Source organism: Mauremys reevesii, linkage group 21 (genome assembly GCF_016161935.1).
Source record: "Mauremys reevesii isolate NIE-2019 linkage group 21, ASM1616193v1, whole genome shotgun sequence".
Lineage (NCBI taxonomy): Eukaryota > Metazoa > Chordata > Testudines > Geoemydidae > Mauremys > Mauremys reevesii.
Window position 1 is genome coordinate 9,759,532 of NC_052643.1, and position 16,864 is coordinate 9,776,395.

The 16,864-nt window shown below is 40.3% G+C and overlaps 1 protein-coding gene across 11 annotated transcripts in view; it reads right to left on the reverse strand.

Annotated features, from left to right (window-relative positions):
* The window catches only part of KIF1B (kinesin family member 1B), a 135,184-nt gene that overhangs the window by 53,327 nt on the left and 64,993 nt on the right, over positions 1-16,864 (reverse strand). For 10 of the 11 annotated variants that reach the window (XM_039508951.1, XM_039508953.1, XM_039508950.1 and 7 more), the window contains 5 exons: positions 16,702-16,781; positions 15,659-15,765; positions 14,207-14,290; positions 12,374-12,554; positions 11,178-11,250 (listed from right to left, as the gene is read on the reverse strand). In XM_039508951.1, coding sequence (XP_039364885.1) covers positions 11,178-11,250; positions 12,374-12,554; positions 14,207-14,290; positions 15,659-15,765; positions 16,702-16,781 — 525 coding nt within the window. Of the gene's footprint in view, positions 1-3,041; positions 7,040-11,177; positions 11,251-12,373; positions 12,555-14,206; positions 14,291-15,658; positions 15,766-16,701; positions 16,782-16,864 lie in introns of those variants that run through there. The other variant, XM_039508957.1, reaches the window with a different exon arrangement.

The following is a 16,864-nucleotide window of genomic DNA, read 5'->3' on the forward strand; positions in this document are numbered from 1 at the left end:
TGTGTGTTTGTCTGACCGGGGGGGTGGGGGTGGGGGGTGAGGAGAGGTAGATAGAGATGAAGTCTTCAGGCTGCACCAAGTTTGACTGCAACATAGAATACCTAGAACTCTAAAATGCATTTCAATACAAGGCAGCTGTCTTCTAGAGAAGATTTCCCCCCCCCCCCATTATAACACTGTCATTTGAAACTCAGCTAGGGAGCAGTGGGCTGAGGGATGGGAGAACAAACAAGTTTGTCAAATAGTCAAACATGAAGGGTAGGATTCATTTTCCTGGAGTTGGTCTGGAGCTTTTGGAGACAAAACTATTAATATTAAGATAACATTTTAGTGGTCTCCTGCCTTCCTGTTTAGAAACAGAGGTGCTGTGGGAGAAGCAGAATCGAAGGAAGATGCATTTCAAGCAGTGCTTGCAATTGTGGTGCATTACCCACCAACTCCTTAAGTATCTCTGAAAAGCAGAATCTGTTCTGGCTCTTTCAGAGAAGTTGAAAGGTTGATAGAAAGAAGGGTTGCAGCATCGGAAATGTTCCATCACAACACATTGTATCTGCTAGTACTCGAGTACAGGCACGTTATTTGGGTATGGTAAGGACACAGTAACTCATCCTTTGTCTCTCCTTTTCCTTTTTTTTATGTGGACTAAAACCAAAAATCATATACACACACATCTAGAGATATGAACAGGTTCACAACATGTAAATTTTTTTCTTTACCCTCATCCTACAAAAAGGAACAGTTTTTGTTGTTGTTGTTTTTTTAAAGTGGACTAAGTCAGGTATATTTTCCCAGAATAAGGGAACATTTAACCAGTTAAAGAAATACTCTTGTAACATAGGACTGATTCCTGGCAACTGGCAGTACTCTAGTGTTTAAGCTATCAGGCAGCTTGGCTTTCAATAGTGAATAAAAGGATGAACGGTCATCTTGATTCACAGACTGCGTGATGGGACTGCGGGGCTTTGGTACTGGTCGTGGACTTTTTTTTTTGTTTTTTAAACACACAATGGAAAGACCGATTCAGGCCAAGTGTTCAATACTTTATCTGAGTGGTAGCTTTCAACTGAAAAACTGCACGGTATAACAGAACAAAAAAACTGTATAGAGAAAACAAGACAGTTTAGAAAAATCCTTAAAACCTTTTATTTTCAAATGTGTGGTAGGATTTTTATTTTTATTTTTAAAAAATGCCTGAGTGGGGTCTGCTGCTCCAAGAACACATCATGGTATAGACATTTCTCTCCTGAATTTCTGTGCCTCATTCTTTGGGAATAGCAAGATGGTAAAGATGGGCTTCCCTATTCCTTAGTCTGTAAAGGGAATTGTGAGTTCCCTGCTGTGCTTCTTCAGAATTTAAACTAATGGCAGGAACAAGTGCACAATGGGACTGTATTAAGGAAAATTATAACCCATATCCTTCCTGCACTGTAAATGAAGTTTCTTAACATGTGGTGGCAGAAGCAAATGGGGCCCCTGCTATATCTGTCTCATGAGTAATTTAATCTCATCTGGGCCAGTGTGAGGAACAACTGAAGTAGGACGACATTTTCAACTGAACTCAACTAGAAAGGGTCACGAGACAAAAAACAAAACAAAACAAAAACCAGAAAGGCTAAGCTAAAGTTTTGTGCACTCAATATTCCATAGAGATAAGTCAGACGCTTACAAGAGTATTTCATAGTTTATTGAAAGAGCACTTGTTACAATACAAACCAGCTCTGCTTCTCATGAGGGAAGCCTTTGCTCTCAAGACAATCAAAAACTTTATTTATTTTTAAAGTGAACTGGACAGATCTGAAAATCCCATAATTTCATTGGAAGGAGACTTACTACCTCCTTTCGAGCAGTGGCTCTCAAACTTTTGTACTGGTGACCCCTTTCACATAGTAAACCTCTGAGTGCGAACCCCTTTATAAATTAAAAAACACTTTTTAATACATTTAACACCATTATAAATGCTGGAGGCAAAGCAGGGTTTGTGGTGGAGGTTGACAGCTCGCGACCCCCCCATGTAATAACCTCGTGACCCCCTGAGGGGTCACGACCCCCAGTTTGAGAACCTCTGCTTTACCGTAACAATGGGTAAACATGGATTTTGCATCCGGCAGTTCTTAAAGTGGTTCTGAGGCAAGTATCTGAGTTTTAAAATATACAACTTACAAGAATGAATGGGGAAAGAGATACTGAAAATACGTTCCTAACACTCATACAAAGCTCTCCCCTTGATTTAACAGATTTCTTAAGTCAGATAGCCTGAAAAAGGACACTGAAGTGAAAAAACTAAGAAGCATTTCCCTCTCACCCCAAGTCCCCAGTGAGATTTTTTTAAGGATAAGAAAACCCCTCACACTAAGGCACTGGTGCATGAGAGTCAGCTGCCAACAAAGCAAACAAAACATCAGCCCTTGGCAATTAATTTACTGAAAAGGTACCTGCATCATGGATGCTGCATTTTTCCATTAGCATGAAAGCCTTTTCACACTTATAGGAAATCGACTGTGTTAGTGCTTGTTAATTCCATCTGCGTTATAGAAAAGGATAATTTAATAGTTTTTAGGTTTCACCCTACATGGTTTGTAATAGCCTCTTAAAAGTTTGAAAGAAAGCCAGCTTCCTCTGCCCAATTCTGGCTCCATTTGGCAGTTACTGTATTTTGCTCTTTTTTCAAGTCATGCAGGAAAATTAAGAAGCAATTTACGTGGACAGCTTCAGAACAGCATTTGCTAGGTAACTGATGAAGAATTCAAACAAACTGAGTGTTTTTCCAGTGCTGCATCAAAAAACACTGACAGTCCTGGGTAACAGAGTGATGGGTTTAAAACCCATTCCCTATCATTCAAATATTTAGAGCTAAGGAGAACATTTCTTTTGAGGTAATTTTAAGCCAACACACATTGACAAGACTTTTATTTAAAGTCTGGGATTTAAAAAATCAAGTTACTATATGATTTTATCCCATTTCAAAATACATACTTGAATGGATTTCAGAAAATAATTGCATGCTGCATGTTCTTTTTGCATACCTCAGCCATGTGCTGGTTTTGCATGGTTTACTGCTATATTGCGTAAACAGAAGGGGGACACACAAAATAGACTTGTTGGGTCTATCCTTTGTGCCTGGCTCCTATCCAGGATAATCTCTGCTTGGCTGGAATGTTCCATATGAAGGCACATGGGAATTTCCCCAGATACTTATTGTTTTCATCTCGCCCTGCTTGCCACAAAACAAAGCAGGTCGTAAGACATTTGAAGAGGATGGCAGAGGGACAAACCACATCACTCATAGCTGAATAGCAGGAATGGGGCAAACTATTTACATAGAATTCTATAGTAAACCTAACAGCACAAGGTTATTTGCACCCCAAAAATTAGAGTTTTGACTCAAGCTGGAAGAAAAGTGTTGCGTTTGTACAAGGGCTTCCTTTCTTTGAAGGATCAGGGATTTCAGTGTTTCCATTGTTCAGGTAGACTGAAATATGGAACAGACGCAATTGGCATCACCATTTTGGACAGAAAATTAACCTAGTCATCAGTTTAGAGCACTCTGGGAAGCAACACTATTGAACCTCCTAAATCCCAGAGATCATAATGTGTCACGAAACATTCATGTGACCGGACTGCAGTGTTGAGACCTGAGTGACTGATACCAAAGCAGTAAGTCTCTGGTTGCAATTTAACCACGGAGTTACAACCAGCACCTTTGCAATAATATAGTTCAGAATGGAAGAAAAAATATGTTGGCAGGAAATAAGAATAAAGGGGAGGTAAAGTTGCAGGCAATTTCTACTCATTTATAGCTATGCTGAAACATGCAGGAATAAAACTTACCAGTAGGGCTTATGTTTAACACAAACAAAATGACCTCAAGTAGTAAAAACAAGGATATTTGTGCAACACAGCACAAGTCATTTAACCATACAAATGTGTAACAAACGTAACACAATGTGATCCAACCTCACTAAATCAGCCATAAATACTCAAGTTTGTTTTAAAAATTGCATTCAGGTTAAATCTTATAGTAAACCAAGTTTCCCTCCAAAGATTCAGATTTGTCCTAAAAATTCAAGTCCAAAAAGCTAAGTAAATAAAAATTAATGAAAAGACTTTTTTCAAAAGCAAAGAAACAAGTCCTATAGTTAAAAGTAGCGCTTTCCAATCAAGATAAAAACTCCAAAAACCCATAAGCCTAGTTCTTAGTCAGTCAAACAACATCTGCTTTTTGTCCATTATTTTTAGTGTCATTTGTTCTGGGAGCTTTGAAGTAGGATCACAGGGTTTGCAAGTGTTTATGGTATTTTCATTTGTAAACTTAGGTACCTTTGTTTATGGTACAAGTTAAAATATTGCGTCTAAACTGTACTTTTCTGGGGGATGGAGAGTAAATGAAGACAAATGTGATTTCCCCTTAAAGTGACAGATTTGTTCAACAAGACTTGAAACAGCAGAGCAATCTGAAACCAGAAGGCACTAGAATGAGGTATTATGCAAAATGAATCAGTTCTCTAGCCCTCCTTTTTCTGCCCCCTCCAATTCACGGTAGTATTCTAAATCCTCACCAGTAAACACATCTGAGACCCAAAGCCTAACCGAGGCAGTGGAAGAAATCAGCTCACTTAATGTCTTTACTGCACCATTAAAGATAAAAAAAGTGCAGTGTATGTCTATCATCTCAGTATAGTAAATTATAACTAAAAACCATTATAATAGAGACAAGATGGGAATGAGAAAAAGCTTATTTCCATAACATGGCTTTGGCCATGTGCACAGTCCCCCATATAACCCCATTCAGAGGCAGATTTCTACAGTCATGGCAATTTCATACTGATGTTAATGAAACTAGGCAGGAGGACAAAAGGCATGGTGCACTCTAAAGGGGGGAGAGGGAGAGAGAGGGTCAAGTGTCCAAGTAGCTCTCATAAATTTCAGTAAAGGAGCCAGCACATCTACAAAAAGCCACATTGTCTTGCCAGCTGACAGCTTTTGGTTTACCAATAATTATTTAAAAACATGGGTTAGGAGGTGAAAAGTGAATTGAATTGAGGAGCCAGAGCTAAGCTTACAATACAAATGGTCTGTTTCTTCATTTCTAACCAAAAGGTCACAAGAGACATTCAACACTATAAACTAGATTCCCCTTTTGATTGTCTACATAAAAACATGGAGGGAGGCAGCTCTTTATATATTCCAGACAGTATTTTCAGCTTTAGAAAAATACTACAAGACAAAAAATAAAGAAGGCACATGAGCTAGTAGGGTACCCTCTTTTCCAGTCTTCTAATCTATAAAGGGGTCTCAACATTTTTCACACTATTTCTCCAACGTCTTGAAAATTGCACCATGATTCATAAGCAAAACAGATGTGTTGAAATACCAATATCTTGTGCTTTGTACATCAAGTCACTCAAGTTCTAATTGGCCAACTGAAACCTAAGGTAGATGGTGGTCAAAACTGTCCCAACCCAATGCTTCTGAATGATAAGACAGCACCGACCCCTTCTCCAATTTGTCCAGTGAATCATACTGTAGTTTCTCTGCCAGCTTTGAGATTAGGTGCAGAGAATTGTCGTCTCATCCGTGGAGGGGTCACAAACTGGTCGTAATGGCTGGGCCCACTCATCTGTTTTGGGTGGATGTTAACTGCATTGCTCTCTGGATTGCCTCCACTGTTGTGATTGCAATAGGATTGGTGGTGCTGGTGGACGTGGCGTTTCTGCTGGAACTTCTGCACGTCTGGGTTCTGGTGCCCACTGTGGGACTGCAGTGATTCAGATGAGCCAGATGTCTGACGGCGCAAGCTTTTCTGGTAGCCATTGTTGAGAGAATTGCTTCTCCAGCGTAACTGAGGTGGTGTCTGTTGCCGATTGCTAGGCTGTGGCTGAGTGTTTAGCTGTTGCCAGTTAATCTGGATATGATCTTGACTCCTTTCTGGGTCATGTAGGTTCCACAGTTGCTGAGGATCCTGGGAGACAGCACTGCCACCTTTTTCTTTGTTCTCTTCTTTGTTCTCCTTCTCTTCCTCCTTTGGAATTCGGACCTCAATAACCTCATCCTCTGTGATAATTATGTGAGTGCCTGGACTCCATGAGTTTCTGTGTTTGGGGTTGCTCTTAAATGGAAACCGGGGCTTACGGTTTTCAGGTGGGATAAATCGGTGAGGCATGTTTTGTCGACGGAGCTGTTTGGCAATTTCCTGCTGTTGCAAGTTCTTAAACCGAATTTGCTCTTGCCTCATCCAGTGCAACCGCCCACGCCTGAAGGCTGGGTCATCCTCCATTAACTGGGAAACACGCTCCTCTTTATCCAGCTCACCATTCTCATCTTTTTTCAAAGCATTTGCATACTTCTTGTCAGCATCCACCACACTCATTGAGTTTGGATTTTTAACATTAGCAGCATTAGCTGTGGTTGACTGGGTTCTCAGCTCTTGTGACCCTATCAGTGGTAAAACCCTCTCCATTTTTAGCATCTTATTTCGGAGAACTTTTATTTCCTCATCCTTCATGTTGTTCTGCCTTTTCACTTCCTGCAAAATATCTTCCAATTTGTCTATATGTACCTTGAGGTCATCCACATCAGTTACTCCCTTCCCACTGGCCATGACATCTTCAATCCTCTCATCTCCAACTCCCACAGTATCCCAGACATCCCGGGCAACAGCTCGCCATGAGTCGCGCTCATTGGGATCTTTCTTTCCGTACATGGCACAAAGCTCTTTCATTTTAACAATGGCCAGTGCCTCAATCTCCTGCCTAGTATGCCTGAAGTCATTGAGGGCTACCTCATAGCAGATCTCCTTCACAGCCTGTATCTTCAAGTCTGAGATTGTGACCCATTTGGAGTCTTTGCTAAGGCGCCGGCGTTGTGGTATCTGGTACATTTTAACAGGCTCTCGCTTCTTCCCACTGCTAGGGAGACCACACTTTTTTACAATGGTCTGCAGCTTGCTGGGGGGCAGCTTCTCTCTCAGGGAGGTGATCAGTCTCCAGCTCTCCTCACACGATCTCTTGTCCGAATCATCCCCACTATCAGAGTCTGCATCCTTTGGAAAAACAAAAATCAAGAAGTGGCCCCAAAACAACCAAAATTAAAATTAAAAAAAAAAATGGAAAAAACTAAACAAAAACAAGCCAAGAAAACTAAAACAAATAAAAAATAAATAGAACAAGCCATATGGACGTCTCTCACGACTGACTGTAAGGACATTAACATTTCTGTCAGCCTCCCAGCATTGTTTCCTTTAAAATACAAGGCTCTCCATTCTACTAAAATTTACATTATATATAAATCTAACTAACTTAAAAATACTACATCTAACCTATGTTCATTCCATCCCAGCCCCCCTCCAAAATCTTTAAACAGAACAACTATACCAAAGTCCTTGACAAAAACAAGGTGTAAACTGCACCCCACATATGCTACGAAGACATGCAATTCCATGCCACACACATGTGCCTTGGTTATTGCTGTTGCTTCTTTCAGAAAATCCTCCCCCAGTGAGTGAACACAACAGCCATTGTAGAATGATGTGATGAGCAGCCAGAGTAAGTCGGGTTAACACTGGTTAGTAATGTTGTATATGGTGCTGGGATGCTTGAGTTTAGAATCCACTTTACTACAAGAGCAGCCAGAGAAGTGTTAAGAGGATAAGATAAAATAAACACAGAAGCAGCCAATAGGGTCGATGTTAAAAGTACCGTAAGTGCCACTATGACAGGTGAAGATTTTTCAATCCAAAGAAGACTTGTTACAAACTAATGGGATATCGAGAATCAGTTTCAAAGGGTTTTTCCATTTGCCACCTTGCTGTGTATTTTAAAAACACTGAAAGACTTGACTGTCTGAAGAGCATCAAAAGAATGTTGTAGTAACTTTTAAAAACTGTTTTAACCAATAAAAATGCTATTTGATACCCAATTTTCTTCCCATCTTCTGCAACCTTAGTAAACATTTAACAAATTCACACCTGCAGCTCCCACACATTTGCTAAGAGTTGCACTTGTTTTGCTTCATTATTCCACCTTTTCCAGCAGGATTGCTAAGGAGGTTACTCTTATTAAATCATTTTATTGAGAAACTCTCTTCATGTTTGTATAAACTACGAATGGTTATTTGAGAGATAAATGTCACCAAAAACTAAGTGTATTCATCACTGATAACTGCAACCTGGAATTAAGTCAGACCATTTTTTAAAAGGTGGATTTTTTAATACTTTGAGATCTCTTTAATATATTATCCATTTCTGGTTGTTAATCTGATTCACTGGAGCCTGTATCTCCTTCAAAAGTCTGCAAGAGTCAATCCCTGTTGAAGTAACTGCAACTCAAGTTTTTCAGACAAAGAATTACATAATACATTAAAAATCAGGAACAGCAACAGTTGATTACATGCTAGGGAAATATGCATCTCTGGTTCTTAACCACTGATTGACAGACAATTTAAAAGACCTGTTGGGAACAGTTGAGCAATAAAGAGCGAGGTATACGCAATACGATTTATTCTGGTCCTGGGAATGATGAGATGGATTTTAGAAAAAGTTCTGTCTCTAGGGACAACACTTTTCTTATTAACATTGTGTACCGCTTGTGACCTTATATTATCTTAAGATTTGTAATAAAAATAATTTAGACCATGTTCCCTGTTTAGGCCAGAAAATATCAGCAAAATAATGGTGAATTCTTTTTAAAAAATTAGAATCCGACAATAACTTATTATGAGTTTATGGCAGGCAAAATCTGGAGCCTCAAAAGGTAGTGTCTAGCATACTGCATCGTGCAGTGGAAATGGAAGGCACCCAACAGAAAGGCACTGCACAGGCTATTCAAGTTCAAGGCTTTAACCAGAAATAAAAGGTCATTCATTATTCTTGAAGTCACCAGTATTACTCGTACATTTAATAATTGCACAAAATGAGACACTATGGGGTCATTCTCCTACATGAACTGAAATATTAACTCTAATCCAAATATACAGTTATAATATTTGGGGTCAGGAATTATAATTTGCTATGTTTGTGAAGCTCCTATCACAACAGCGGCCCAAGCTGGTTGACATCTAGGCCTGCCACAAAATAAGTTGTTAGCAGCAGCAAGGGTCTCCCAATCAAGATTAGTGTCAAGTTAAGGGCAAACAGAAAAAATACTATTTCACAGTAACCAAATGTTGAACACACTATGGCAGGAGGTCAGAGAGGCTGATACTGTGACTGGATGATACTGTGACAATTATAAAGGTTTGCCAGTTACAGAAGCTAAAGTCAATCAGTGCCCATGCTTTAGAACATTAACCAATTGTTTTTAAGGGTCAGGAAGGTAATTACCCTATCCACTCCCACAACCCCACATACAATACTGCAGAAGTGACCAAATGCACTCTGTGTGGGTGGGGTGGGGTGGGGGAGGGTTCTGAAGCACTGGATATTGGCCATCGCCAAAAGCAGCATACTGTCCAGATAGACCAATGATCTAATTTATTATTGTTTCTCAACCTCAGGTAAGCAATTTTTAAAGTATCTCCTCACTGATAATTTAGAATGACATCTTCCAACCTTGCCCCCTTAAGATAAAGCAAAAATAAAAGTGATTTCTATAAACTCAGTTTATTACAGTATTAAATATTCTTCCATATGAATATACGCAGAACAGGGAAATGAACCCTGCTTTACAGAACTTTTACAAATGCAGCCTTGTTTTAAACAGGCCTCAAAAATAAACAGTTTTGACATGTTTATTTCACACAATTTGTTAACTACACATGTTATTTTCAGGGACAAAATGCTGCCCCATCTTGAAGCTATTTCTAAGTCTTTCTAAGCTAAGTTTTAAGGAGGGAACACCACTTCTCATCTCCTGTGGCTCCAAGCAAACACCCAAGGCCTACTCTTTATCTAGACTATTTCCTCATCTCATGCATTCAATTTACTTCTTCCCAGTTTTACTTTCAATACAAAGTCACCAAGTTCAAACACTAGTGGCTAGTCTTAAACTCCATTCTGGCTCAATTTGCAGTTGCTCCTCTCCATTCTCCCAGTGATCCCTTTTGAAGAAAAACTCTGGGTGGGAGTTGTAAGGCCACTGGATATTGTAGTTAATGAAAAATAATGTTAACTTGCACACAGCTTGTCTAGCAAGGAATGGATGCCACAATAGTCCTAGCTCCCCTCTCTGCTTTGGGGAAAGAGAGAAGAGCCTTGTGACAAATCCAGAAATTCATTCAACTCCCACAGAGCTTCCAGGAGCTCTCAGGTTCTCAGACTCTTCTTAACAGCCAGTTGCAACCCCTAAAGTTCTTTTCACCAAGCTGGGGCAACAGTTAACATTGTCCTGTGGCTAATAAAAATAATAAAGAACAGATATTACTGACCCAGTGTTACTCAGGAAGATCAGACTTGATTGCTGGGCTCACACTTGCCCTTCTGGTTGACAGGAGGCCTGGATTCTGCATGTATCTGTATTGTACTTTACAGGCTATGTTCCATTAGAACATATCTGACTGTATAAGCAAGGAATTCCTGCCCCAATTACTACACAATGAACATCAGACTTTATTTATTGGACTTCCTAGCTACATAGCTTGTGTTTTTCCCACGGGTTTGGAAGAATTAAAACTCCCTTACTACACACCTGCCCTCAATCAGTATTATGCCATGAAGACCCTTGCAAGGGATTCAGACTCCATGCAGGGGAGGGAGCAGGGTTAAACATGCACAGTGCAGCAACATTTTCAGACATCATTTGTAAAACCTAGCACATGGACATAGTCTAGGTGTTTTGGCAGCACAAAATTAGTACTTTCTGATTACCCAAGACAAACAGAGTTCAAACATTCACAACTAATCAATTAGACTATAGAAAAGTAACTTCAAAGCACTGAATGAAGAAACATCCTCCTGTTGATCCAAGTTATAATTCAGCAAATTTGACCAGCCCTCCCAAGCACTGCTTAGTGCCCACAGGTGGGTGAATATAATCTCCACATTAATAAGAGTAAAGCATGAGATGTGTCTGCTTGGCCATGCTATTTTTCACTACTGTATATAGTGGGGGGGGGGGGGGAAGAGGGAGAGAAGACGACGGACTGTGCTTTATGCAGACAGCCCAAGCAAATTTCCGGATTTTAAGGTCAATAAAGGCAGCAGTTAACCTTTGCCAATACGGGCAACCAGAAGAATAGACACTTACCAGCCTCTGCTGCTCCAACAAGAGATCTGCTTCCTCTTTCTCCTTCTTGTACAAAATCTCCATTTCTTGTAACCTGGAGAGAAAAAGCACAAGGGATGCAGAAGCAGCCAGGTCGACCATTATTTATGTTAGTGTTACTCTGTCCACAGAATCTGTTAACAGAGACAAGGGCAAGTCTGGGGTGTACATGTGAGTGTCAATACACTAGCATGAAAAGTACTATTCTTCCTGCCTCCTTCAAACTAGACACTTTTCAGTTCACTTGGAATGAGAATTACCCTAGATCTGACACCAAGAGTTTGACCTATTAGGTTCCACTGCTGCCTAAATTAGTGACTGTACTCTATGAAGTGTACAAAAAGCCTTATTTAAGCAAATGATCTACAAGCAGGAAAACATCAGTTGTGTAACTGAACTAAAATAAAGGATTAAATACAATTAGACATGTTACAACATATAATTAAGGCTACAAAGTAACTCTTACTGTGTATGAGGATTCAAGTACTATTGCTGGTTTGTATATTTAATAGTTTGATTTATTAACAACCCAGGAGCTTAGTTTCCTCCAAATACACGGCAAGGAGACGTCTCAGTCAGTAGAGCACCATACTGACGCACCGTATCTGAGTGATTTCTGGTCCTCTTAACCCTTATGAGCAGACAGTTTTGTGGAGGCAAAACTCAGGGAAATCCCAGATTGACAAAGAAGGAATGCTGGAAAATTATGCAGTTTAAGAACAGATGTGTCAAGAGACCATTCAATTGCTCCCCCTATACTCCCTGCTTTGACCATAAATTTGATGATTGGGGGCATAAGTGGAATTTTAAAGAAGTAGACTCCTAAAATAAAGAGAGGTACAAACAGGAGCAAGTGTCCTGATCCTCCACTTTGGGAGCAGAGGGCCTTCTTGGAAGATGCAGCTTTAGATCATAGAAAGGTGGGGGCAAATCTCTCTCAGAGGCACTCTCTAAAGTACAAAAGAGGAGTATGTTTGTGTTAATCTAGCTTTGTCCGGATTTTAAGTGGGAGGCAAAGTGTCTCTGGTGCCCTCATTTCCCAGGGAAGTAGGAATTAACCAGTCTTTCCTAGAAAAAAGTAGGCATTAACTTCAGACTCATGTAAGAGTTGGTGCCACAGGTCTAATGAAATATCAGAAATGCCAAGTAAAATAACTGAGTTAGTTTAGTCCACTTACCTCTTCTCCATCTCCTGCTTCATATCAATGCCCTGTTTCTCCAAGAGTTCTCTCTGAGCAAATGTCCAGTCTACTGGTTCAGAGGGAGTTTCAGCTGATGGAGTCTTCTCCCTCTCTGCTCGTGCTTGCTCAGGGTGGTTGAATCGGAAAACGTGATTTTTACCCATGATGATACGATTTCCTAAAACAGTAACAAAAAAAATTAACTCTTTAGCGTAAGAACTCCAGAACCAGGTTGAGACAAAGTTTAGTATCCAATGAAGTTTATGCTAAGCTGTTTAGGTAACCAGAGCATCAGAAGACAGGATTTCCCAATGAGAATTTGGACAATATTTAAACTTTTAGCAGTAGGTGGCCAAATGGGCAAAAGGAACACCATACTTAGTGCAGAGGAGGTTAAACTGTACTTCCCACTGCCTGCCCCTGAAAATGCTCACATAAGAAAACCTGTCTATAGAGCCAGATTTAAACCCCTGCAGAAACATACCACATAATAAAGACTGTCTTGCTGATGGACTGACAGCTGCAACAAGTAAGCTAGTCAACTAATTTTTTTTTTAAAGAGGTGCAGAAATCATAGGCAAAAACCACCCCACAAACAGTTGTATTTTAGATAATCTAACCTCAACCATTTGAAGAATGGATGCTTTACATTTTTAAGTAGAGCTTTGCCCGATATGTTACTTAAGTTCCTACTCAAGTCCTAATCAGTGGAATTTCTGGGGAGGCATTTACTACTTCATTCTCCATAGCGTAAGTAAGAGCCACAGTTAAGTGATATGGTAAGAATTGCATCTAAGTGCTACAGGAATCAGATGCACAGGAAACATAAAACAAGTGCCTAGCATAATTGATAAAATACTACTGCTCTCTCCATGCAACGTAAGTGAACCTCCAAAGCAATCAAGACTGTCACTGTGAACCTACTAGTAAAACAACTGCCTTCTAAAGAGGTTAATGATTTTTAATCAATAGTTTTAATGACGTAAGTGTCAAGAAATAAGCACTGAAAAGAGATATATAGAAAGCTATTTTTAAAAATAAGTTAGCTTGCAAGAAAACAGGAGTAGCAATTCCCCCTCTGCAAGACATGTCCAGCTTGCACCAGCATTTCTTAAGAGTGGGATGGTTGGAAGAGAGACTGGAAACCAACTCCCAGGCCCAGGTTCAGCATTCTGCTGAAACTGATGCACTTAATTCCTTGCAAGCACCCACTTACAGTCCAGACTCCATTGCACTAGATTGCATTTCAGGACTAGAAGAACATATGCTCATGATTTAAAAGAAACTGAACCCTGCTGGTCTCAAACTTACAATTTATGAAAGCTACTCTCCCTGGCCCCTGAGACATGAGGAGATCTAACCAGGTTACTTAGTACATAAAGTTAAAAAAGGAAGGAGAGACACTGTTGTACTCCTGCATGGGGTCACATCTTAGCTGTGCCAGAGAAGCTGGGGATTTTCCATCAGGAGCTGGCAGTCTGTCTGTTCTCTTACACTGCAACCGCCAAGGACAGGAGTCTTGGCTAAGTACATACTGGAAGAATATCAAAGTAAGTAGGGAGTGAGAAGCAAGCAGAGAGTGTCCTGTGTTGCAGTGAACATTTAAGTCAGTCTTTGAGCTGTTGCAATGTGAAGGGCTTGAGAAAAGAAGAAAAGCAGGTTAACTCCTATACGGTACCTCCGCTACAAAATAAATAAAATAAAAAAATACATCTCTGATCTTTAACAGCATCCAACTTTCTTCACTAGTCCCACATGAAATATCCCTGTATTGACAGTTCGTGAGGAATAATCTGTCAAAAAAAGAGTCAAACTTCTGAAGTCTCCTACCTGAGCGCAATTGCACAGGCTGTACGACCCTCTTGCCATTGACGTACGTTTCCGACCGTTCACAAGGCTCCAGAGTAACAATAACTAGAAGAAACACAACAGCATTAATGCTACAGAACTCAGTTTATTTAGTGAATGTCCCATAGTGAGGAAATGCAGAAAGCCTACCAACACGTTGCATATAAGCAGACAATGCACTGCTCCCTACATCCTCCACAAAGATTCCAGGGAGGTTATTCTTTGATATTACACCCTGGTTAGGAGTGGATAGCAGCATATGATGGAGTGGCAGAGTTATTCAGCCAGTATTTCTGACCACCCAGGTAGTACAGGCATTCATGTAACTTATTTGCTAGGGCTGTTTTGTTTTTTCTCCTCGTTTTTCACAGGTGTAATGCCTGTGCTATCATACCGGATATTTGCACTGCCCGAAGCTTGGTCAGGCCCACACAGGCCTTGTTCTGAGGTTTGAATAATGAACTTAGTACATTTCACACATCAGCACTTTCATTTCTTTGTAATTGATTTCAGCACTGCAATTATTGTAGGCAGATGTGACGGGCATTATGGGCCTGATCCTGACACATACTAAGCACTCTGTTCCTACTGAAATAACTGGGAGTCACAGGGGCTCAGCATCTCATGATTAGATCATATTTGCCTCAGTAACACAGGCAGCTAGAGGGAACGTTGGCTAGGACTCCAGAGTTGTAGCAAGTAAAAATTAAATACTTCTATAGCAATAACCTAAATAACCCCTTATAAACACTAAATAATCCTCAATATCCAAGATAAGCAAGTATTATCCCTGTATTATAGGTGAGGGGACTAAAGCGGAGGGGTAAGTGATTTGTTTCTGGCCACTTAGGGATTCGGTCAAAGCCAGGATTAAAACTCAGGTGTTCCTGAACTCCCACTGTTATCCTCTGACTATTTCTATTATGGGTTCAGTTCCACTTTTCAAGAAGCAACCCGGACACCCAGAGCAGGGCAGAAGGAAACACCATTTATAGCCTCATCCAAAGAAGAGCACCTTTAACATTGTAAGATTCATCTAAGCTGTAGTACACATCCCACCTGGTCACAACACAAAGGATCAAGACTGGATATGAATGCTGGCCCAAAGCAAGAATGCTACCATCTGAGCCAAATGGATGCAATACAGAAATGTAAAGTCTTAGTACTGCATTATTATAGTTATAGCTTCATCTCCAATAACTAAGTCTCCTCATACCCACAGAGAAAATAACTTCACTGATCTGATGCACAAGGGCTATTCAAATCCCATCTATCCTCTCAGCACTTCTCCCCTCCACACTTCAGACAACAGCTGCTAGTACAGAGATCAGTTTTTTTAAAGACTCAAACTATCCAGTGCTGAAGTCCACTTTCATGGGGAAAGTTGCACTTAACTCCTGCATTTATATGTAGGAACTGTAAGTGCCATCTCACCATCACCATTGTGGTTCCTCTCACTTCGGAAGAGACAGTGTTCCTCTTTAATGTGAGCCCCACTCAGCACAATGTCTTGTCGCCGCTCGGCATCTGCCTGTCCAACCCTGCGCCCAATAAAAAGCATTTTAGTCATGACTCAAACATTGCCTACTCTATAGCCCATACAGCAGATACCTTTCTCTGGCTATTGTAGGAATGAAATACTACAGACTTAAATCTATCCCTTGCCTTTTAAGAGTGAGAAAATGCATCCTTGTGCCAGCAGGATATTATGCTTAACGTTGGCTTCTGAATGGTTCACCAGATCATGCACACTTTTTTGAGGGTAGAGGGGCACTGTGCAGGGCAGAGAATCTATACAATGGCATACATTTATTCTGTATTACTCTTTATCTGTTCCATGAGGAATATGCCCACCTAGCAGCTGAACATTGCTCTGTGTTCTAGAGAAAGATCAACCCCTCTTCTCTTCTTCCCCCAGGTCTCCTGCCAATACACTATGGAAGAAAATTCCTTCTACACTCCAAATCCAGCAATTAAATGTAATCCTGTGCACGTGAACAAGGACTGATATCACTAAGTGTGTGTTTACACTGCTAGCCAAGAATATAATATACCTTGGTTTGGATGATGTGCTTAAAAAGGGGGAAGTGTGGAAAAACAAGAATGGAGAACTACTTTCAGTTTAATTTAAGGCGACAGTAGAAATCTAACCAGCTTTGAGTACTCCACTTACCGAAGTCCCCCAACCATTTTATGTGGTTTCACTATAAACTACACCGTCCTATATTTTCAAAGCTGTTTCTCTTTCTTGTTGCGCTGTGAAAGACCTAGTGGAAAACATCTAGGGAAGCTGAGTGACACCACACTGTACTATTAAAGTATAAACTAAACAAAATATATTTCTCTAATCTGTAATTTATGGTAATCTTAGGTGTCACTTGCAACAGCAGGTAAAACAGTTTAACAGAAGTGTTATTTAAACTGATGTCCCTTTAACAAGAAGTCTCTTAAGTAAGTGTAGTAGAGGCAAATCTTACCTAGTGATGCCATCTTTGATATAGTAAAGCAGACATTCTGACATGAGTGGATCTTCATTGAGGTTCACAAGATGAGGTGTCTGCAACAAAATACAGAACATGTTAATTGAGAGCTGAGTACCTTCAATTACTCTGGGAGACTGTAAAGGAACCAAACCACTTC